At 39.8% G+C, this 22,884-nt stretch overlaps 1 protein-coding gene across 3 annotated transcripts; it reads left to right on the top strand.

Moving 5' to 3' along the window:
• The first annotated feature begins 777 nt into the window (after positions 1 to 777).
• apaf1 (apoptotic peptidase activating factor 1) lies at positions 778 to 22,266 on the top strand. 3 transcript variants are annotated; one of them, XM_052554595.1, is made up of 28 exons: positions 778 to 940; positions 2,336 to 2,555; positions 2,640 to 2,829; positions 2,909 to 3,106; positions 3,497 to 3,686; positions 3,777 to 3,889; positions 4,233 to 4,364; positions 4,555 to 4,793; positions 4,950 to 5,117; positions 5,190 to 5,321; positions 5,405 to 5,518; positions 5,982 to 6,166; positions 6,268 to 6,394; positions 6,480 to 6,605; positions 6,784 to 6,924; positions 8,389 to 8,514; positions 8,813 to 8,965; positions 9,279 to 9,407; positions 10,177 to 10,302; positions 10,412 to 10,531; positions 10,624 to 10,749; positions 11,575 to 11,691; positions 12,430 to 12,555; positions 13,149 to 13,277; positions 13,957 to 14,082; positions 14,893 to 15,018; positions 15,685 to 15,831; positions 21,332 to 22,266. In XM_052554595.1, the coding sequence occupies exons 2-28, from the start codon at positions 2,418 to 2,420 to the stop codon at positions 21,488 to 21,490; spliced, it is 3,903 nt and encodes a 1,300-aa protein (XP_052410555.1). In that variant the 5' UTR covers positions 778 to 940; positions 2,336 to 2,417; the 3' UTR covers positions 21,491 to 22,266. The 3 variants fall into 3 exon arrangements, with proteins under 3 accessions (XP_052410555.1, XP_052410553.1, XP_052410554.1); XM_052554593.1 differs by lacking the exon at positions 11,575 to 11,691; XM_052554594.1 differs by lacking the exons at positions 778 to 940; positions 11,575 to 11,691 and adding an exon at positions 1,100 to 1,213.
• The last annotated feature ends 618 nt before the right edge of the window (positions 22,267 to 22,884 follow it).

Here is a 22,884-nt window from a genome sequence, read left to right as displayed (position 1 = left end):
TTTCAGGCCTCTTATTGCTACCTGTCCTAACTTTTTTGGAATGTGTAGCTCATTAAATCCAAAATGAGCCAATATTTGGCATGATATTTCAAAATGTCTCGCTTTTAACATTTGATATGTTATCTATATTCTATTGTGAATAAAATATAATTTTATGAGATTTGTAAATTATTCCATTCATTTTTTTACTCATTTGTAAAGTGTGCAATTTTTTTGGAATCTGGTTTGTAAATAATTGTATGTGTGTATATATATATATATATATATATATAATGCTGTCTAAACATTAGTCCTTTTAAAAGGCTAAATGATAAATTTTGATCAAAATAGATTTTTAGAAAATAGGTTTTAGGGCATAGTTTGTCATAATTTTCTCTTTTTATGAATGAAACATTTACCATGCAATATAAAAATAGTACTGTTATACATAAATATAGAATTTAATGTTCTTATTATTTATTATATTAGGACATGTCGTTTAAGCCTAAATTATAGTTGTATATAGCCTACACTAGACAACTGAAGTGGATCAAAGTCTTTCATCAAAATTGTCCTAAAACCTGAAACCAAAATGCGTTTTTGTCTTAGGACAACTTTTTTTGATGCGCTTCAAATGTTGACTACTGTAGTCTTTGCTGAAAAGCCGTTGTTTAAAGTTAATTCTGAAAGTTATGCATGCGTCTATCTGCCTAGTTACAGACATATGCATCTCTGCATTACCTCATCGTGCCACGTGACTACATGGCGTTTCGCTATTGGTCAAGACCGTACCGGGGAAGTTGTTTGTGTCAAAAAGCAGGAAGAGTACATTTTAGGGGCGGACAATTGGATTCTTATCAACTGGATTTATTTTTGTAATGTTTTACTGAAAGTAATTTGTGTCTGTACAGCAGGAAATGTTCTCTCATGTCGCTCAAATTTTTCTCGAAGCACAGTATCTGTAAGTATAACCATGTCTTTTAAAATTAACTTCGATTGTTACTCTAACGTAAGTGATCAGAAGTCAGTTAACAATCACCACGTACGTTACGTTACTTTAGGCTGATTAACCACACCTGAGTCTTTAAATTAAGTGTGTCAAATTCATTTTCTTCTTGCCAGTCGTCCTAGTAGTTTCTCCGTTGAAATTATATATGATATTTTTGGACGGGTGCGCTTGTTGGCATGAATTATTCACAATATTTTATATTTCTTTTTATTCAGTGACATGACCGTAAGTAAAGTTACACGTAACGTTACTACATAACAGCGGATCCACGTCTTTATTTTTGTTAATAAAGTACAAGTTTTAGTTTTGGTTTTAGAACACTTAAAAGTTTGGAAACACTCGATTGAATTTGTTTGTCATGGTTTGAAGGCAGTTGTTTTTTGGAAGGACTACTATGCAGTAAATTCTTTGTAACTATGATTATTATTTAACATACAGAAGAGTCTGAAGATCCATATTTATAATGAAGTAATACCAAATTAAAAACACCAACAACAAAATATTTTAAAAGTTATTGTGGCATCCTTCCGCTGGATGATTTAGTGCCTTGCTTAACTGAATGTTGTTGCGCAATAAAATTAGTGTTAAGAGCTTAATCAGCCGTTACTATTTAAGAATATTAATTAGTAAAACACATTATTAAGAACATATTATTATTTTATTTATTAGTTTAATGTAATTAATCCTTCAGCTAGAAGATGTTGTTCGTGACCTAATTAAACGTTGCAATGTAAATGAATTGACAATCAACCCAGCGCAGTGAGATAATTCAGCTGTTAATATAGTGGATTTTATGTTCCGACCAATCAACAGCCAGGATCGGGACTAACAATTAAAATCAATAAGGAGCAAGCTGTTGCCTAAAATGTAAATTTCCAAATATACCATAGTACATGTGCATGTACTGGTCCTGCATTACATACTTCTCCCACCCCAAAGGCCTGTTTACACCAAGAATGTTTTCTATAAAGATAAATATATTAATGTCAACACCAATGCATAATAATTTTGTATATTTTTTTTTTTATATATATAAAGAACATGCTGCGATCGAACATGCATTTCACAAAATCTTCTACTTCCACAAAGTGGTTCCAACGATATTGTTTCTGTTATGGTTCTAGTTATATTGTAGACTTCTCTATTCTCGTAGAATTAAGCCGTCATTGAAACTTAGTGTGAACAAACCTCAAGTCTAATGTGAGGATGTGAAAAATGTAATGTGGTAAATAAGTTTAACAGAACCATGTTTACTAAACCAGTAAGTGTTCGGAGTTGGGTTTTTCTGTATTATGGCCCCAGGATTAGTGATTAAAATGCTTAATTTGTTTGTGCTTTCCCACACAGTTCAATGTATCTTGCCCTATTGCATTAAGTAACCATCAGTTAAGTGCAGTCTTCTCAGAAGAGCACCGCTGCTTATGTGGAGATGGAGGAACGTGCTCGCAGCTGCCTGCTGCGCTCCAAAACCACTCTGGAGCAGGACATCAAAGCCTCCTACTTGATGGACCACATGGTCAGCGACGGCGTCCTGACAAATGAAGAAGAATCAAGGGTGCTTAGCAAGGTTTGTTGTGGTTTTCATACAGGCTTCATTGTACTTGAATAAAAAGTGAATGCAAGTCAAGCTTTCCTGTTTCTGCTTCCCCAGCCTACTAGAAAAGAGCAGGCCGCAGCCCTGTTAGAGGTGCTATTGAGGAAAGACAACAGGGCCTACATCTCCTTCTACAATGCACTGATCAGGGAGAGTTATGGCGATCTGGCCAACCTCCTTCATAGTGACCTTCCTCTGCTCAGCCCCGAGGGAGAGAAGAGCTTTGCTGATGGGGTGTCTCCCTCTGGTAACCACTTAGACATGTATGAACTTGTTTTCGAAGGAGGTTTAAATGAGATGTTAAGAGTTTTGTGTTTTTATTCTAGTTCAGGTGATTCTGAGTGAAGGTGGCGTGCCTCAGAGACCCATGGTGTTTGTGAACCGACCCGCTCTGCTCAACCTGATCCGGGAGAAGCTGTACCGACTGCAGAATACGCCGGGCTGGGTCACTGTGTTTGGCATGGCTGGCTCAGGGAAGTCTGTGATGGCTGCCGAAGCTGTCCGAGACCGTGCCCTCATTAAGGGTAATGAATTTATTTTTCATTAAAAAATTATTTCATTTCTTTATTATTTTTTTTTAATGTACACTTTTTAATTTATTTTATGTATTTTTGTTGGATTTAGTATTTATTGATTTTTCTTTGCGTATTTTGTTTTATTTTTAAATGTTAGTATTTTGTTTTTGGCTTTGTTCTAAGTTTTGTTGTAGCTTTTTAGTTTTTCATTTGTTTATTTGCTTATTCTATAATCTATGATAAATGCTATGGAGTAAAAATAAAAACCAAAAAAAGATGAATTTTAAATTAATGGTGGGCAAATTAATAATAATAAAAAAAAAAATTATTGAAAGTGGGAAAGGATTTTTTTTAAGAGACTGCAGGACTAAAAGTAATTATTTTTCCTCTGTTGCTCAGAGTGTTTTCCAGGTGGCGTTCACTGGGTTTCTGTCGGCCAGTGTGAGCGGGCAGACCTGTTGGTAAGGATGCAGTCTTTGTGTTTCCGTTTGGAGCAGGGTCAAAGTTCAGAAGCCAGTCTGCGGCCACCCTGCTCCGTGGAGGAGGCCAAAGAGCGCCTACGGTTCCTAATGCTGCGCAAGTTCCCCAGGTGAGTGTGAAAGGATATGGTAATAGTTATTTGTATTTACTTCAGAACATGCAAGTCCACTGAAATCAGCCACTTTCTCTTGTTCATCAGGTCCCTGCTGATTCTGGACGACGTCTGGGACAGCTCAACTCTCAGGTCCTTTGATATCCAGTGCAGAGTTCTTCTAACCACTCGCAATCGTAGTCTGTCTGACTCCGTAAGCGGTGAGTGGTCAACTTTAGTGCATCCAGTTTGTGTTACGTAGATGGGTTCTGGGCCAACTACACAGAGTGGTTATTCCTAAATAAAAGTCTAGGTTAGTCTGTGTCTAGGTGGAACTTGTGCCTGCTTGCATCTGAAAAAATAAAATAAAATCCTGAACTAAATTAAATTAGCCTACATAAAACTGATCATGGAGAGCAGCTGGTCTTGGAGATAAGCTATTTTCAGCTGAGCTCATGAGAGAAATGTTCCTTTCTCTATATTGTTGCGGTTATCTTGCTCAATTCAGCATCCTAATTTCATTGAAATACAAGGGTTCGTGTGTGTGCCTCTCTCTGTTTGTAGGTACAAGCTTTGAAGTGCCTGTCGAGAGTGGTCTAGATGAGGAGAAAGGCCTGGAAATTCTTGCTTTGTATGTTAACGAGAAACCACAGAAACTTCCAGAACAGGCCCGCAGCATTGTGAGCGAATGTAAAGGTACGAATTACTCTTGATGCAAAAATGAACCAGAACCTCGAAACATGATCAAACGTGACCAAACTCCTAAAGACAGCTTTTTGAATAGAAAAGGCATTATAGTGATTAATTCTATGGTAATAGGAATGAAGTACCATTTATTGCAGTCCTTTACACACATGACCTTTGTAAATATTTATCTTCCTGTTAGGTTCCCCTCTGGTTGTTTCTCTCATTGGAGCTTTATTGAGGGAGTTCCCTGACCGCTGGAGCTACTACCTGCGACAGCTGCAGAAGAAGCAGTTCAAGCGGATCCGCAAGTCATCGTCCTATGACTATGAAGCTCTGGACCAGGCCATGGATGCCAGCCTGCAGGTTTTGGAGCCCGAACACAGAGATCTGTACAGAGACCTAAGCATCATGCAGAAAGACGTCAAAGTGCCTGCTAAGGTCAGGCTGAAAATCTGTTGCCAACTACTAAAGCAGTGCTACATTGTACAGAATCAGTACCATTACAATACTTGCAAATGTGACATAAGGAGGCTTTTTTTTTTTTCTCATGTAAACTAGTCTTTTTGTTGTTGGGTTTTGTTTTCTGTTCTGCAGGTTCTGTCAGTGCTGTGGGATCTGGAGTTGGAGGAAGTGGAGGATGTCCTACAGGAGTTTGTGAATAAATCTCTGCTGTTTCGAGACTGTAACCAGCGACCATACCACTATTACCTTCATGATCTGCAGCTGGACTTCCTCATTGAACAGAATCGTGATCAAATTGCTGTGAGTTAGGTTGCATCTCTTTTTAAGAGAGCCCACCAGAGAACAAGGTCTGAATTGTCGTGTTTCCTGTAGGAGCTGCATAAAAAGCTTGTCCGTCAATACCAGCAGTTTTATAACGAAAGGCCACCCAGCTCTGGAGATATAGACCGTTCGTATTGGTACCGCTTCCTCCCGTACCACATGTCTAAAGCAGGACTGTCTAAGGTTATGTTACAGCCAATCATTTCTTATGTAGAATCTTCAAATGTTTACTGAAACGCCATGAACATTCAGTTCTCTCATTTCAGGAGCTTTATTCACTGATGTTTTCCTTGGACTGGGTCAAAGAGAAAGCTCAGTTTATGGGATGTGCCCATCTTATCAACGATTATGTAGAATATGGTGAAATGCTAGACAAAGAGGTATTTATTACTGTTGAGTTTTAATTTCGATTGATGTTCCTTACAGTTGCATGTCTTAATCAGTTTAGGCTGCTCAGTATTTACATAAAATTTGACATTGAATACAGTTTGAATAAACAGGCCAGATTTTTTGACTGTTGTGCCTCAGTTTGGACAACTTATGGTAAACATGTTTGAGAATGGCTTGTTTTTAAAAGCGTTCATTTGTAACTTAACTTTTGCTTTTTATACATGTATGTTTTTATATTGAAGTCTGAAAAATTTTAATTGGGTTCTAAAAATTAACCTTAAACTTGCACATTAACCCCCTGCACTTTAAAAAAAAAAAAAAAAAAAAAAGCAAATCTGTATAAAAGTAATGGATCATTCAGAGTTATTGTGAACATTTTTTTGCTCATGATCTTAGCCGCAATAACACACCTCCTACCGTTCTGTGCAATGACATGTTGTGGTGTTTTCACAGAACAGTGAGGTGAGACTGCAGTTTCAGGAGTTCCTGTCTTTAAACGGACATCATTTGGAGCAGAAGCCGTTTCCTGACGTAGTGCAGTTGGCTCTGTCTCAGCCCGTGTGTTCAGAGGTTTACAGACAGGCCTTGATGCAGGCGCAGAAGAGGGCCAGCAGAGGGCAGCTCTATCTGGACTGGGTGTATGTATCTCACTGCCTCACACAGTAACTTTCATGCAGTAGAATGTAGATTGAAAACAGATTGATTTTGATTGAAAGGGTGTTTTGACTTTTTTTTTTAGGAATAAAAATAATCAGGACAGTTTGTCTCGGCTGGTCATGCATCCTCACCAGGGGTCTGTATACTACGCTGGCTTCTCCAAAGATGGGAGTAAAATCGCCTCTTGTGGGGCCAACAAGGCACTGCGGGTAAACATCAGTTTGTGTCCAGCTGTTCATCTCAACACTGTGCAGTATTATGTGATGGCCAAATTTGTCTCTTTGTAATCAACAGGTGTTTAAAACGACCTCTGGAGAGAAGCTTCTGGAGCTTCAGGCTCATGACGAAGACGTTCTGTGCTGTGCCTTTTCTCCAGATGACCGTTACATTGCAACGTGCTCCAGTGACAGGAAGGTTAAGGTTAGTGTGCCTGTCTCTGTGCCCATTTTATTTGTTTGTCAGAATCTTTCTGTTGGGCAATAGTTTGCTCCAGATTGCTTGACAGACGTCTGACTCTATACTGTCATTATGCGGTAAAGTTCTGTGAACATTGATTAAAAGTCAGACAGGAGAACGAGGTTTGTTTTGTGTGTTGTAGTTGTGGAATGTTGAGCGAGGGGTTCTTATCAGAGAGTTTGGGGAGGAACACGAGGAGCAGATAAACCACTGCCAGTTCACCAACACAGGCCGACGTGTCCTGCTGGCCACCTGCTCAAATGACAAATTCAACAACACTAAGGTGAGAAGTTTGAATTTTTCTTTGTAAAATGTTTTTTTTGTGTGTGTGTGTGTGTATAGTAGGATAGTATACTATCCTATAGTAGGATAGTAGTAGAGTTTTTATTTGTATTTTTTAGAGTTCTTAGAATCTTTACTAGTTTAAGTGGTCATTGGATGCCCATTTTCCACAAGCTATGATTCTTTAGGGTCTTAATGATAAGTCTGTAACATGGTTTGGTTAATATTTTACTCTCAAAAACAATGCGGTGTACAGCATGCTGTTTTATTGCATGCCACTTTAAATGCAAATGAGCTCCTCTGCTCTGTGATGTTTAAACAGACAGGCATTTGAGATTGGCTCGATTTGAGAAAGGGGAAATTATTTAACGAGATAAAAAAAAAGATTGGGTTGATTTTTATCATTATAGGGTGGTTGTGTACACACACACACACACATGCTGCCAACACACTTCAGTTCAAACAGCTTGTAAAAGTGCATGTCGCATCCAATGAGCCCTTTAAGGTTTTTTCCCCTAATGTTTTTACTTCTGAACTTTTAGAATTTTTACTAGTTTAGTAATATAATTTGTTGTTTTTAGGTTTAGAATTTTTTTTTGTGCTATTTTAGGAGCTATTTTTTTATCCATTGTTAACTTAAGTAAATTGTTATGAGTACTCGAAGTAATTATATTCTAATGAACTAATTTTGTGTAACACATATTCCTTTTGAGTCACGATTTGTTCAGTAAGTTACCAAGTTATTTCAATAGCCACTCCAGGGAAGCATTTTCTCAGAATGATTCTGACTGATCACTTGTGAATTCATGGCTATTTTGCTTCATATAATGTCCAGTGCATAACTGTGCAGAAAGCAGGTGTGTAGTAGTGGAGCTCCAAAGAGTTTGATAATTAAATCTCATTCGCACTTTTTTTTTTTCGCACCCTCCATTTCCTCTTTCCACATTTAGAGGCAGATTTGGTGAACATGAGTAATGAGAATGACAGCTGGTAGGACACTTGCTCAGAACAGCAGAGGAGGGGAACGGGGCAGCCGTGTAATTTTACGGCTTGTGAAATTTGCAGAGAATTGTGGGAGATCTGTAGGAGTGTGACAGCAGGAGTCTGCAGTTAAGCTGTGTTCATTTGAGGGTGCGAAAACCGAGTGAGCGAGCACGAGTGTCAAAAATATAATGAGAGCAACCCCCCCCCAGTGGAGGCGTGAGCACAATAGGGGCATTTCGTGGAATATCTTGGCATGAGGAGCCAAAGAAACACCCTGAAATGAGATTTGGAGAATGTAACCGCATATGATGTTGCACACAAGACATTTAGTCTGCAGGAAATATGTTCTTCTCTTACATAGGCTGTCCTGTTCAATAGACCCTGACAGAGTGATCAAGACCCCTACACAAAGCATACGATATCCCTTTCTTCTGTTTGTCTTAGCTTTTTGCCCTCCTTCACTTCTACGTTTTTCTTGCAGCTGTGGAACCCCAACAAGCCGACCTCTCAAAACACTATGTTTGGACACATGGAGCCTGTCAATCACTGTTGCTTTTCTCCTAATGATGCCTACCTCGCCACTTCATCCAGTGACGGCACCTTGAAGGTTGCTTGACTTTCTTTGATCACTTTATTTATTGGCCAGCAATTTTACTTGGCCATTTATTGTGCCTGCATATTTAATGCATGTTTTTTGTTTTGTTTTAATTTTAATTAATTTCTTATAGAATTAAACGCTATTATATAGTATTATATATATATATAATATAAAAACAAGTTGATCTACATCCTCGTCCATTTATTTACATTCTCATTTCTAAGGGTTTCCAACTGCTGGATCATCTTTGGTCAGTACAGATGTTGTCTTATGTGTTTCTTGCACTGTTGTCTTTTGTATCTGTCAGCTGTTTGAGGTGTCATCTACCAACGAGTGGAAATCAATTGATGTCAGTAGTTTCTTCCCAGAGAGTGACGATGAAATAAAAGCCATCGTGAAGTGCAGCACTTGGTCGGCCGATGGCTCACGGATCATTTGTGCTGCCAGAAACGCTGTGTTTGTAAGTGATTTGTGAGTGGTGTTGTGAAACGAGTTGGCATCGCCACTCAATATTTTTGATTTGGTGCCTGTAACAGCTTATTATTTTATTTTTTTCACATCAATCACACAAACACTTAATTTTAACAGGCATTATCTTATGAGAATATACTTTTAATGCACCAATTCAGATAAGTGGTCATAAAATCAGTTATCTACTGAAATTGTTACTTTATTAAAAAACATTTTTAATGTGAGGTTATTCCTGTTTCCCCTGTGCTCATGGTTTGTGTGTTAACTTTGTATATCGTCTGTGTTGTATGCATGTACTGTAGGTGTTTGACGTGAAGACATCAGACATGTTGTTGGAGATGAAGACGAGTCGTCTGAGCACAGTGCAGTACTGTCACGCATGTCCCAACAGCAGCCTGCTGGCCGTGGCACTCTCTCATTACACTGTAGAGGTACAGCACAACATGAACATGAGTTTACTCTGCAGACAGCATTTCCAAAAATACACCGCCTTGCTTAACTCTGGGTTTGCGTTTTTGTTTCTATACAATAACTTTGTTTGCCCAAAAGACTGAAATCTTGAATATTCAGTTGAAATTCTCTTAAACCATTGCACCTGCTGTAACCCCTTAGTTGTGTTCTAGATTCTGTAACAAAACTAAGGTGTTTAAGTGTCCTCATAATACACCACTGTTCAAAAGTCGGTGAGATTGTTTTGTAAAGTCTTTTCTCATCAAAGCAGTATTTAATTGATCGAAAATTACAGTAAAAACAGTAATATTGTTAAATATTTAAAATAGGTTTAAGTAACTTATTTCCTTGACAGCTGAATTTTCAGCATGCATTCCTCCAGTCTTCAGCGTCACGCGATCCTTCAGAAATCATTCTAAACGTCGTGCTGATTACATTTTTCGAAAACATGAAGATTTGTAGTTTTTGAAAATAGGAATGTCAAAATGTAGATCAAAAGTACTATATTAATTTGAAAATCATTGGTATCAAGTGTTTTTTGTCATTTGAGTCAATTTAATAGGTGGATATAAATGTGAACAAGTTGAGTTCTACAGGACATGCAGACGAAGTTAAATGTGTTCTGCCCTTGTCCAATCAATGTTATTAGCCACATTCATATCGTATTGAAATCTTGAAACTGAATTACCAGAATTACAAATTAACAATATAAAACCTTAATTTAATTTCCTTTCTTTTTTTTGTTTTAAGTTGTGGAACTTTGAGACCAGTAAAAAGCAAGCCGAATGCAATGGTCACCTGAGCTGGGTTCATTGTGTCCAGTTTTCTCCTGACGGCTCACTCCTGTTGTCCTCCTCTGATGATCAGACCATCAGGGTAAGCTAGCTTCCGTCCCTCTCTTCCTGTAGCTCGACAGTTTTTTTTTTGCAGTTATTGTTTGAACAGTATTGACCTGTTATCACAAGAAGTGTTAACGCTTGTCTAGCTGTGGGAGACGGATCAGGTTCACACCTCCTCTGCTGCGGCTCTGAAGAGGGATTCTGATGTACTCTTCTCCCAAAGTGAAGTTACAATAGTTGTTCCAGACAGCAGAAACCGATTACAGGTAGGGTCCAACAGACACCTGCGCGTCTAGTGTTAGCATCCTGCTGTTTTTTGGCTGATTGCGTGTATATATGACACTCACTCTGTAATCAGGTACGGACCGGACTGGCAGGTGCCGTCGTGTTTGAGAGCGAGGAGTTGCCGTCCAGGATTCGCTGTACATGCATCAGCAGAAATGCTTTGTTTGTGGCCCTGGGAACTGAGAACGGAACTGTACAGGTATTTCAGCTCAAAAATAGCCTTCAGGATGCTTGTGGGTGTTTTGACTGGCCTCCAGCAATGAGATTTGCCATGGCTGTCAACTGCACTCAGCCCTCTAATCTCTCGCCCCTTCCCTTCTCTCTCTCTCCCTCTACTGAATGTGGTCATGCTGGAGGTGAGCGTTGTCCTCCTGTGTTGTACAGTGTGTACTGTAGTGTAATAGATGTGACTGGTGCATCGGGGACGCCTAGAGGTGTAACCGCTGACTGATAAAAATAAGTGGTGCTCTCTAAAGCTTGCGTTACACCTGTTTACTGCCAAATAACCATTTATTTAGATTGCTCCTCTCCATCTCTGCCTGATTGTGTGTGTTCACCTGAAAGAGAGATGGACAGATTGATTTAGAAAAGCAGTAAAATGAATTTAAATGAATAAAACAGTTAACAATGAACTCGGTTTAGTATAAATGAAGCCAGTGATATACGGTTTACCACAATTTTTTTTTTTTTTTGTAATTATGCATTTTGTTACTTTAGTTAACTACACTTTTTTTTTAAACCATGTTTGATATAACATTTTATGAAGTAATTTGCAGCTTTAAATAAAAAATGTATATAAGGCTTTCCTTCATCTGCAGTAATGTTGATAACATTATGAAACACTAGAGGGCACCAGACTGTCACTGGACTGTGCAGAAAAGGGCAGACGTGAACTGTTCACTACTAAAGCAATTTTCTTTCAGTAAATGCAGTTTACTGATCTCCCCCAATAGAGAGCCCTGGCATTATTGAAGTGAGTGTAAAAATGAAGAGAGGAGGTATTTGTTTGTGTATGTGTGCGCAGACAGGAAGAGGGAAAGTTAGACAGTTTCTGAAGAGCGTTGGATGGAGAGCCTTGCAGCTGCTGAATTTCCAGCGTGATTTTGTGCTGGCACTAGGGCTTGAGACAGGTACAGTGCAGGTACAGTGAGAGGCAGGTATGTGAAATGTTACAGGCTGTTCACACTTACAGCGATTTTACTTGTGACCTTTTCTTTAGTGTTCAATAATAATGCTGTCCAAAGAATTCTGAAAAAAAAAAGCTTAATACTTCGCAACAATATTAAACAGCACAGCTGTTTTCATTAGACTGATTTCAGAAGAATAATGTAACTTCAAAGCTGATGGTTCTGTACACATTTATTCTTGACTTCTAAAATCTGCATTTTCACTGCATTTGAACAAATGCCTGCATGACCACAACACCAGCACCGCAAGCAAAAATACCTCTTATTTACTTTCCAAAAACACAGCTCACGCACCCGTAGCCCCAGACAGCTTTTGAAGTTTGCGTTTGGAAGATTTAAATGCAGCAGAGAGGGCCGATAGTCTGTCTGGCTTTTCTGAATGCCGGACACAGAGGGGCAAACTAACCCATCTTTGAGTGTGCACTTTATCTTAATCACATTTACAAGTATTGTTGCTGAAGTTTGAGATTACAGCTCTATATGAGTGTCATTAGTAGTTCAGGCCTATACATTTATAATGTTGTTCATGTATAGTTGTCTTTTAGATAATGCATTCAATACTTAAAGGGTTTTTTGTCAATGTCAATGTCTTGTTGACCCCACCACCATATTGGTCACTATATTTATTTATTTAGTTTTAATTTCAGTAAAACTATGCAAAAGTTTCACATTGTCTGTCTATCTGTCTGAAGGTGTTGGAGGTCCCATCTGGAAGAACATCACAGATGCTCACAGGACACACTAGGACTGTTCACCACTGTCAGTTCACTGATGATGGTGAAACCCTCGTCACATCCTCAGAAGACACCACTGTCCGGGTAAGTCACGGTTTCTCATAACAAAGATGTGCTCTATTGTGTTCAATTCTTTTGTCAAATACAAACAAATGTTAGTTATCACAAAAACTTTTTTAAAACATAATTAGCTAAACATTCATGTTTACAAAAGATTGTGCAATTTTTGTGTTGGGATGTGGCGATATATATATAAAAAAAGTTTGGTGTAACCTTTTTATATGCATTATTTTCTGGCTGTGAGTAGAGTTGAATGACAAGTCTACCAGTTTGTAATTTAGTAATTGCGCCACATGCTCCCAAACTTCCGCTATAGCTGTTGTGTTGGTTTGAGAAGTTTGGGGCACTGGGTCATTACAGGGCTCATTAAAGGCCTCATTACAGGACTCATTGATTCATTGTGTCGTTGATGACAAGCAGAGGAAGTGTTGGGGGGAGTGACTGTTTAGTAATTGATTGTGAATGGCTGTAAAGAATGGATAAGACTGTAGTACAAACAGTTTATGACATTGAACCAAAATCAGTACTTCAATGCTATACTGTATGCTTGGGAAATCAGTTTCAGGAGACCTTAGATGTTAACCTTTGAGAGGATGAACATTTGTTTTTGTCTGCAGGTGTGGAAGTGGAGGACTGGTGAGTATCTCGTGCTGGAGGGCCATAAGGAGCCGGTCAGGAAGTTTCACCTGTTGAACAGCTCTACTTCCTCTCACCTGTTCTCTTGGTCGTTTGATGGCACTGTTAAGGTAAACAGAACAACTTCTAATTTCTCTGCCTTTGCCAATGAATGAATCCACTGAGTATGTAGGATGACATGTAGACCTCATCTAACACTATATAGACTGCATTGCTTTCAGAGCAGAACATGGTTATCAAGCCCAAATGGTGGACTGAAAGCACAGTCAATTATGATAATTAGGTGATGCATGCCCTTAATCGCTTGCAAACAGCTTTTCTAGGATCTCATCAGCAGTAGTCATCATTATACTTTACCCCAGTTGTAATCAGGGCTTCTGTGGGAAAGATTGTTTGCATGGTCCACAACTTCCTGCCACTTTCCACAAATAGGGTACAAAAATGGTACTGAGCCACTCAAATTCAGTCTATAAAAAGAGGTGCTTAGTCTTGATTCAAAGTCTCAGTAAATTATAAGTTTTTTTTTTTTTCGGTTCCATTTCAATTGTCTAAATAGTTAGAATTGTTTTTTTGGTTGTGTAATTATCTAGCAATAGAAAAATAATGTGAAAAAAATGAAGACTGTTTAAATTTAGCAACCCTTTCATATGGTTTTTACCTTTCTTTTTTTAGTTGAATTAGTTTGTTTAGGTAAGTTTACAATCGTAATGCATTTCAATTCTACAAGTGTGCCATATTAATACAGTGCCTGGCATTTTCAGCAAAGCAGTCCCTTTGTTTTTGTTGCAGGTCTGGGATCTGAACAGAGGTCAGATGCTGCAAGACCTTGAATGTCATAAGGGTGCTGTCCTGTCATGTGACGTGTCCTCCGACAGACGTCTCTTTGTCACCACATCGGCTGATAGGACGGCTAAGGTCAGAGAAGAGGCACAGATTCATACATCAGATCAGTGTCAGAGGACAAGATCTTGTTCACACTTAACTCTGAGCTTCGGCCGCCTCTGTGTTTAGATCCTGGCCTCTGACTGTGTGAACAGCTGCTCTCGTTACACTGTTAGTTTGTTTACTGCACTGTAGGTGCGAGTCTGTGTTGGCACGGTGTAAGGACTGTGCTAGGTGACTACCTGGAGTATCTTTACTGAGCCCTGGGTGCTTGCCTTAATGATGCCATGTACAGCCAAATTCTGCCTAATTAACTTTGCATGAGTGCAGTACAAAAGCTCACAGATACATTTACACACAAGCATGACGCCCTCTGTTTGTGGTATCAGAGGTCAGAGTCCAGTCTGCTCATCTGAGAGCGTAATGAGATGAAGTGCTCTCGCTCCGTATGACACCGCATATACCAGAAGAGCTTTCTAATGAGACGCCATGTTCACGTCTGCCTGCCAGAACTACTCACTGACTAGAGAGAGGACGGCAAAGTGAATTTGGAGAGCTGATTAAAAAAATAATTCATGCCAAATGGAGCCGCCACAAATAATGATTAAGTCTGACTAAAATTAGAGATGGAAAAACAAATTTCAAGCAGCAGTTTTGATCATTTGCTCAACCTTGTTCCGATTCGATTTATTATTAGATTAACAATTTCACAAAGAGATCTATCAAAAATGCCATTAGATCGCTTCAAATTATTTTACAGCACAAAATGGCAATGTTATCAGATTTGCTCCTGTTCAGTTCATGCAGTAAAATGGCTCATAACTGCTGATTTTGTTCGCCAAGGTGTGGAGCAGTGCCTCGTGGGAGATTACTTTTTTGCTGGAGGGACACAAGGACTGCGTCCGTAGCTGCCGGTTTTCTTGGGACAACATGCTACTCGCGACTGGCGACGACAACGGAGAAATCAGGGTAAGTATAATCCTAATCTGCTTCAAGTTGTAAATCATCTGTGTTAAAAGGAGTAGAGATCTGATTGCGGCCCCAATCAAGCTTCAGAAAGATGTTATGATTTGGTATGTTGAGTGCCTCTTTCGTTTTACTTTTCATATCTGTGAATGTGAGCAGACGTTATGGCCACATTGAGGGCAAATAGAGATGTTAAGAACAGTGATGTAGGAACAAATGCATCCTGAAACCTTAAAACTCAGCTTCCCATCTGTCAGTTCTGCCAGTTTTTCTTGCGGGGAGACAGGCCCGGTGCTCAGAACTGTTAAGAAGAAAATCTACCTCATCAATTAAAGATGCTTCTCGCAAAGAGAGAAAGGGACAGAACCACAAAAAGAGAGAAATGCTGTGATGTTATAATTCATGGCCTGTGGTGCTTTTTCAAACCTCATGTCTCTATTTAACACGACTTACTGCCACACATCACTGTGTAATAACTGTAAATCGGGTTTTAGTACTGTAAAACAAGAGAAATTTGTATTTAGTGGGTTTTAACTTCTCATAAGAAATGTCTGATTTTTTTAGAGGAAGAATTGATGCATTATAAAAACACTTGTGAAATCTACATTGTGTTGCATGCATTTTGATAACCTATTACTTATGTAACAATGTTGTTTTGTGTATCTGAAGCTGTGGAGCATGCTGAATGGAGCTCTTCTGAAGACCTGTTCACGGGGCACTAAGGACTCCATGGACTCTTTCCACGGTGGATGGGTGACTGACCTGCACTTCTCCCCTGATAACGGGGTACTGGTCTCTACGGGCGGATACATCAAGGTACACACATTTACATCACTGTTTACAAGCAGATCCTCAGTGGTGCACTCTGGAAAATAGCTGTTTTTTTACTCTAAATTTAACCTGGGAGTGATTTAATGTGTGGTAATGATTTACAGTCGGCTAAAAATAAAAAAAATACAATTGTTCATAATTTTCTTTTTTGGTAAATTAATAAAGCAACATAAATGATTGCCGCCCGATTTCAGAAAATGCAAACATTAGGAGCCTAAGAGTGTCTTAGATGAGGGTCTAAAAGCCTGTAATTTACAGCGTCAGCAGATATTTAATAAATGAACATAAATTAAAATAAACCCACTGAATCGTATTAAATTTAAAAATCTATTACCATTTTTTATTATTACTGTTATAATTATAACTTTTCTTAATTATAGCAATGCTCCATTGCCCTGCGTTCTTTCAGGCGTTGTGCAGATCTGCAAAAGTGCAACCAAGATGAACTCTTGCCAGTCTGTTGTTTGTGACGTCATGACCATTTGATCTGTATTATCATGCGCTCGTCCGATCGCTCATGTCACAGAGACACATTATTGTGTCAGGAGCGGAGCGAGACTAACTTCCATCAGCACAGTCAGCCGTTGTCCATTACGCTTTGAGACTTCTTTATTAATATACTCGGAGCCATCTGTACAATGTGTAAGTGTCACAAGCGTAATGATGCTTCATCACACATCAATCTGTCAGTTTATCAAACATGTCTGCATCAGGCTGACCCTCCGTTTGAGCGTGTGAGCGACAGATCCGTCGGAGACCCGATAATAAGCTCTGATTGATCTCCGGCTGTCCTCACACTCAGGATCCCGCTGTCTGTAATATCAAATGATAAATGAATCATCGTCCGAGTCTATGCCAAATCCCTAGCCGAACCTCTTCATCAGACTGAACCAAACCTGCTGTAAATCTGCTACGAAGGAAGGTGTGTGAGTCGTCACGCTGCGCTTCCTGCACTTCTGTTGTGATTTGAGAACTTGCGTCGCCTGCAGGATCCGGTTATATCGGAGCAGATGTTGTGAAGTCTTTTTTTTTTTTCTGTTGCAATAGTTGATCCTGTGATTGATCCCTAGGTATTTAATTTCCTGCCCATGTCTTGCTTTTATTTCAGACATGTGATTATAGACAAACACTGACATTTTCAACTTGCTCGTAGCAGTTCAGACTGTAATGTTGTCCCGTTTTAACCATCTTCTCCTCTATCGTCAATCGTGTTTATAAAATGAAGCCAAAATACCCCAAAATGATTTAAAAGAATAGCAAAGTAATTAAATTAAGCTGAATCTTGTCAGGTGTCATAATGCACCGGGACAGCAGCCTCGTTTGCTCCATTAAACTCTTGAGTTTAGCTTGTCATTCAGACAGCAGGAACAGTCTGGTGTACTGTACATCACCATGCCTGAGCTTGTTCAGCACGACAGCTTTCTGCGTTCACTTTGAGGTGATCTGGCTCTCAGCTGCATCTGCATCTTTTGATGTCTGCCTTCTGCAGTTTGTCAATGGCATGTTTGTTTGCATAGATAGAGCCATCAGCGATGCTTGTTGTTTGACACCATTTGCAGTTCAGTCCATCAGAGAACAAAAACAACTGAGTTGACTGGCCTGCTGCCATCTCACGGTAACAGATCTCGGTTTGTTTAGAGGCATACAGCGAGTCGGGGATTCATTAGGAATTAGTAAATGCTTGCAGATTCTTACCTCTTTTTTGGGGGGGGGGTAGTCACACAAAATGGGGTTTTAAGGAGGAGGTAAGAATCTGGAACCATAATTTTTTGGGTGCAGTCTTCTGATGTGTTTGTGTAATTTTTGAGACAAGTTGCAACCAGTGTTTAGGTGCAACAATGCCATCTGTTGAAGCATCAACCAGATAATTACTGGAGTTGTTTGCATTATTATTGTAGGCAAGATCTTAGTTTATCTTCAAAACACAAATTAAGATATTTTTGATGAAATCCGAGAGACAGCAACACAACTGACATGTTCATTGCCCAGGAAGTGATAAGGAATTTGAAAGTCCATGTGACATCAGGAGTTCAACAGTAGTTTTATTAAGCTACAAGAATATTTTTTTTGTGCACAATCTCCGTACTACCCCTTCTGTCCATTTGAAAATGTCAGTTGTGTTTGCAGGGTCAGAAAGCACTTGGATTTCAATAAAAATATCTTAATTTGTGTTCTGAAGGTCTGATGGGTTTGGAATGACATGAGGGTCAGTAATAACAGAATTACAATTTTTGGAGGTCTTTTAAACATCAGTTTCATTTAAGCATCACTTTTATCATCGATGCCTATCGACACCCCTAATTGACATGGAAACCAGTATCTGTTATTTTAGGAGCGTTCTGTCCTTTTGTCTCGGTCTGTCATTGAGACAGGACATCTCCAGTCCAACCCAGTTTCATCTGCTAAGGACAAATCGGCAGGGCATCTGTCTTTTCATGCTGTTTCCTTGTCTGTTTTCCTTCGGCTTTGTTTTCAGTCTCATTTGTCAGGATGTCTGCATCAGGCCATCGCGTCACGTTTGTATTTATTCATTTTAAATCAAGGCAGCATTGTTAAATAGCATGCAGGATGCGTACAGAATGACCCTACTGAAATGTGTTGTGTGCTTGAGTGATTTATAAAGGCTGCTTTCACTCATAAAAGACAAATGGTTGTTGTAGCTCTGAGTGCGAGTGACAAAGCGTTCCTCCGTGTGAGACCTAAATATTTCCTGGAGGAGAGCAGAAACGGATGAGGAGGTCAGCCAGGATATTACACCTTTAGTGAGGAAGAGGCTCATAAGCATTAAATCACACCGCCAGACTCATTTTCGTTCACACACGTAGTGTTTGTCCTCTGGAGGATTTGGCTGCTTTAGGGAGACTGGTATAGTAATTCACACACATCAGCTCCAGGGCATCCAGACCTTCACCTCTACCAGACAGAACGTTTCTATCACAGCGGTTTATTGCTCGGAGTCCTCCCTCAGCATTCACCTGCAAATAAGAGACTCTTTACTTCCTCTGTCTGTTTCTGCTGTTGAACAACCGTGAGTAAAAAGCTGTTTGATTTGTTTTTTTTTTTTAGCAGTAGCAACTCTAATCTCAATGGTATGACCAGAGTTTCACAATTCCTCTGAGGAGTCTGGATGCGTAAGGGAGATGGGCTTGTTCTAGTCTCACTGTCACAACTGTCGTTTCGACACAACATTCAGACCCATCCTGGCAGTTATTAGACAGAGGAAATGGAGGGGAAAAACTAGGGGAGATTTGGAGATGAAAGTATTTTGTGAAATTTGCTAGGAGTAGTTGATAAACTCGACTGAATTGAATGCTAATGCACAGAGTTGTTGTCGGTTTTCATTTCCAATAAAATGGTTCAGAGACAATTTGTTTGAATGTACATTTTATTATACGATGGGCAGCAGGTCGCCGCTGATTTAAAGGTCCTTGTACACTGAAATGTTCATGTTTTTTCGTATTTGTCATGCTTTCCTATCAGAATGTTTGCTATGGATGTGATAATGTAGGAAATGTGACCTGATCTAAATCATGTTTATGACTGTGGAAAGTTTTGTAGGAATCGTGTAAGCATGATTGACAAGAGGTGGGGTCGTATTTATTTTTTAATGTTTGAAAATTTCAACTGAGAATTTCGGACTGTGTGCAAAAATGTATGGGAAAATCAGTTAAGCCTTTTTAATCCAAATGAAAGTTAGAGGAGTTGTTTGTAGGTAAAGAAACATTTCCTTTTGATTTGGTTTTGAACTTTTGGTTGTAGCCTCAATGTTTAATGGTTTTTGAGACAATTCACTCAATCCATTTGTCTCTTTTCTTTGATTGCCAACGGTTGAACAAGCACTTGTACCACAGGAGAACTTGACACAGATTGCAACACATGTCACTTGAAGGCTCTGCTTTCTTTATTTCTCTTGCGCACCCATAGCGCAGCGGCTTTACCCAACTATCAATTGCCTTTCTATCCTGTGGCTCATACGTTACATTCCAAGCCTTTTGAACCGTATGACAGGCTTAAAAGTAACAGACCAAAACACTACGCAAACACTGCCGTTATAATTGTAGATTTTAGTTTACGAAAGAGGATACAAACAGAAGCATTCCCTGGTACAGTTTCATATGGAAAGTTCACTTTAAAGTGACATTGTGTTTTTGACTGAGTAGCAGCCGTAGCCTGACCAACCCAGTCACTGTGGTCAACAACCCAAAACACATGGGGTGAGAGTGAACGAGAAGGAACAGGGCCACTGCAGCCAGTTCCTCTGTACCCTCGGGTTTGTCGCTCAACTTCACAATGCCCGTAGTGTCAGAGGGTGACTGCTGACCCCTGATCTTTTGACCTGAACTGTCCCAGTCTGCTTGTGTGTGTGGAAATGTGATGTCTCAGGAGGAGATCTGCAATTCTCCACTTCCTTGAGGGATAAAATTGTCCTTATTCATGTCTCCTTGAACGCTTTCCCCTCACTCTCCTGACTGAGACTCTGAGGTCTGGATGAATCATGTCCTCTCTTGTTCAATAGAAAAAAAATATTTAAAAACCTTGTCGAAATCAGTCTAGTCTGCTTTGGCTACAAGCAATTTTTTTTTTTTTGTGGCATTTTAAGGTACATATGTATTTGGAGAGTGGATGAAGCAGAACAAGGTCAGGTGTGTCTTCCGGACTGCACTCTGCGGTTTCAAACATATTATGGTGGAAGTAATCAGGTGGGGTATCTACAAGCCTCCCGCATGGTAGGCTGTGATGTCTTGACAGATAATTCAGTGTGTGCTGTGCCGTCCGCGTGGGCATGAACGAATGAGTTAGTTGTGACTGAATGGGGTTTTCAGACCACTCACCCTTTAGCGCTGACCCTTTGTTGTTATTGTCTTGGGTTTTGGAGACCGAAGACGCAGAGCAGATTCTTACCTGAATATGCAATCTGGGAAAAATATATTTTTTTTTTCAGAAACCGTACAAGCGATGCAATGCGTGGTATCTGTGCAATGCAGTCTTGTCACTGTGTAGTTGTATATTTGGGGGTTTGATAAACTGGGCAGAAAACTCAGTCTTGACTGGGGTGTGTTTTTTTTAAACGCACAGCAGTAAGTTGTGGAGAATGAAGTTGTTAAATGCAAATTCACCAAAAGGGCTGTCTGATTAACATATCTGTCAGGGGCTGTGTTTGTGCATCTGTATGCGGAGACCGTAAAAACGAGCACCACGATCGAAGGCATCTGTCGTCGTTTGATGGTATGGCCGGTAGCTGCGCGGTGGCCTCATCTTCTCAGCATGCCAAACTAACGGCAATCACACCGCAGCCCTCCAGCATTCACACTCATTTAGCAGTTCTGTTAACAGCCATTTGATGACATTTCCTTTGCCGCTTTCTCTGTTTCTGTGCAGCTGTAGGGAACAGAGACCCTAAGGTGTCAGCGTGTGAAGTTTTGCGTGTCCTTGTGCTGTTGAAAATGGTAAAGTTTCTTCTAGTTAATTTTTCCCTCTGTTGCAGTGGTGGAGCGTGGAGACCGGAGAGGCCTTGCAGACGTTCTACACGATGGGAGCCAATCTGAAAAAGATCCATGTGTCAGCTGATTTCACCACATTCGTCACTGTGGACGGCATTGGAATCCTTTACGTTTTAAAGAAGGTGGAGGGAGGAAGCCTCTAGATATCGTTTAAAAAAAAAAGTTTTCTGTACTGTACAAGGTTTAGAATCAAAACTTTTTTGGAGAACCTTTGTACGTGCAAGAAATCGTGATGACTTCAAAACCATTCATATTCTTATTATTTTAAATGCTTTTTCTTACTGATGTTTCATAATATAGAACTGAACAATCTGTCTTTTTCCATGACATGTCTTTGTGCTGTTGTAATCTAAAGCAAGTACTGTGACCCACATTGATGGACGCCTTCGTTTCGGTTTCTTAGAGAGCGTACGGAGCCCAGTCTGGGATTTCCTCTGAGGCCAACCTTTTGAAGCAATGCCTTAATGTGTAAGGTGCATTTTGGGTCATTGTGCTTTTTATTTTTGCACAAAAATTTGTAGCGAAGGCTCAGGTGTGATTACTGATAGTGGAGTTTAATGCAAGGGATTTAAGCTGGCTTGCCAATGAAATGACAAACACCATTGTAAATATAGAACTACAGACTTTAATGTGCGTGGATAAGTAAAATCATGGGAATGTAGCACAGTTAGTGGTGAGGTTTCTCAGTGAGATGAGGAAAAAACAAACTACACAATTTGAACATTGTCTGTGAAAAGGAATTGCTTGTGGTGCTTGTAAGTCAGTGTGTAATGATATGACAGTGAAATGCTGTAACTAGACTCCAATTTGTCCATGCAGATACACTATTGGATGACCAAAAGGTGAAAGTGTAATTGTTTTTGGTGCGTAAGCCTGTTGCAATGTGAATGTAAAATGCAATACAATCAAGGAAGAGCAAGGCAAGAAGTGTAAGTGTCATCATTGATGGTACAATTGATGTTGATGAATGTATTATTTGCATGTTTGTTTTCCCCAGCACTTTACTGCATGAAAGTAGATGCATGTGGATTTTGTGTTTTCTTCATGTCCCAGGTAAGGTGTGTAAAAATGTTTTATATTGAGTGTGTGTCTGAGAGGGAGGTGGGCAGTGTTACGTGTGGAAATGCTGACAATGCAGTAGTCACGCTCTGTCTGTTTCTGACACTTCCTATTGGCAGATGGGAACAGACAGCGAACTGTCACATCCAAATGTCATTGTGGAGCTGAAGCAGTAGTGGTTTGCAAACGTTTGTGAGATGTGCATTTTGAGGTAAGTATGATGTAGTGTTTGTGTTTTGAGGTGAGATGAGTCTCTCTATCCAGGATTGTGTTTGGGGCAATGTAGTGGGGAGAGTTGTACTAGTTTTTCCTGAACTCCAGTCCCAGGGAGCATGGGAAACCTTGTGTGAGGCAGGTCCTTAGTACTGGAGTATGGAAACACTGGATAACAGCAGGGTGTGGTTGGCGTGAGATGTGACCGGGAGGATCAGTCAGGGATTGAGTGCTTCCACAGCTTGTCCTGTTCCCACAGCAGTGT

This window comes from Carassius gibelio, chromosome B4 (genome assembly GCF_023724105.1).
Source record: "Carassius gibelio isolate Cgi1373 ecotype wild population from Czech Republic chromosome B4, carGib1.2-hapl.c, whole genome shotgun sequence".
Classification (NCBI taxonomy): Eukaryota; Metazoa; Chordata; class Actinopteri; order Cypriniformes; family Cyprinidae; genus Carassius; species Carassius gibelio.
This window is presented reverse-complemented; position numbering and strand designations above follow the sequence as displayed.

Coding starts and splice junctions, on each gene's coding strand:
- apaf1 (XM_052554595.1), top strand. CDS start 2,418: ATGGAGGAACGTGCTCGCAGCTGCCTGCTGCGCTCCAAAACCACTCTG. Junction 5,118..5,189: donor AGAATCGTGATCAAATTGCT/GTGAGTTAGGTT, acceptor TGTTTCCTGTAG/GAGCTGCATAAAAAGCTTGT. Junction 10,750..11,574: donor CTGAGAACGGAACTGTACAG/GTATTTCAGCTC, acceptor ATGTGTGCGCAG/ACAGGAAGAGGGAAAGTTAG.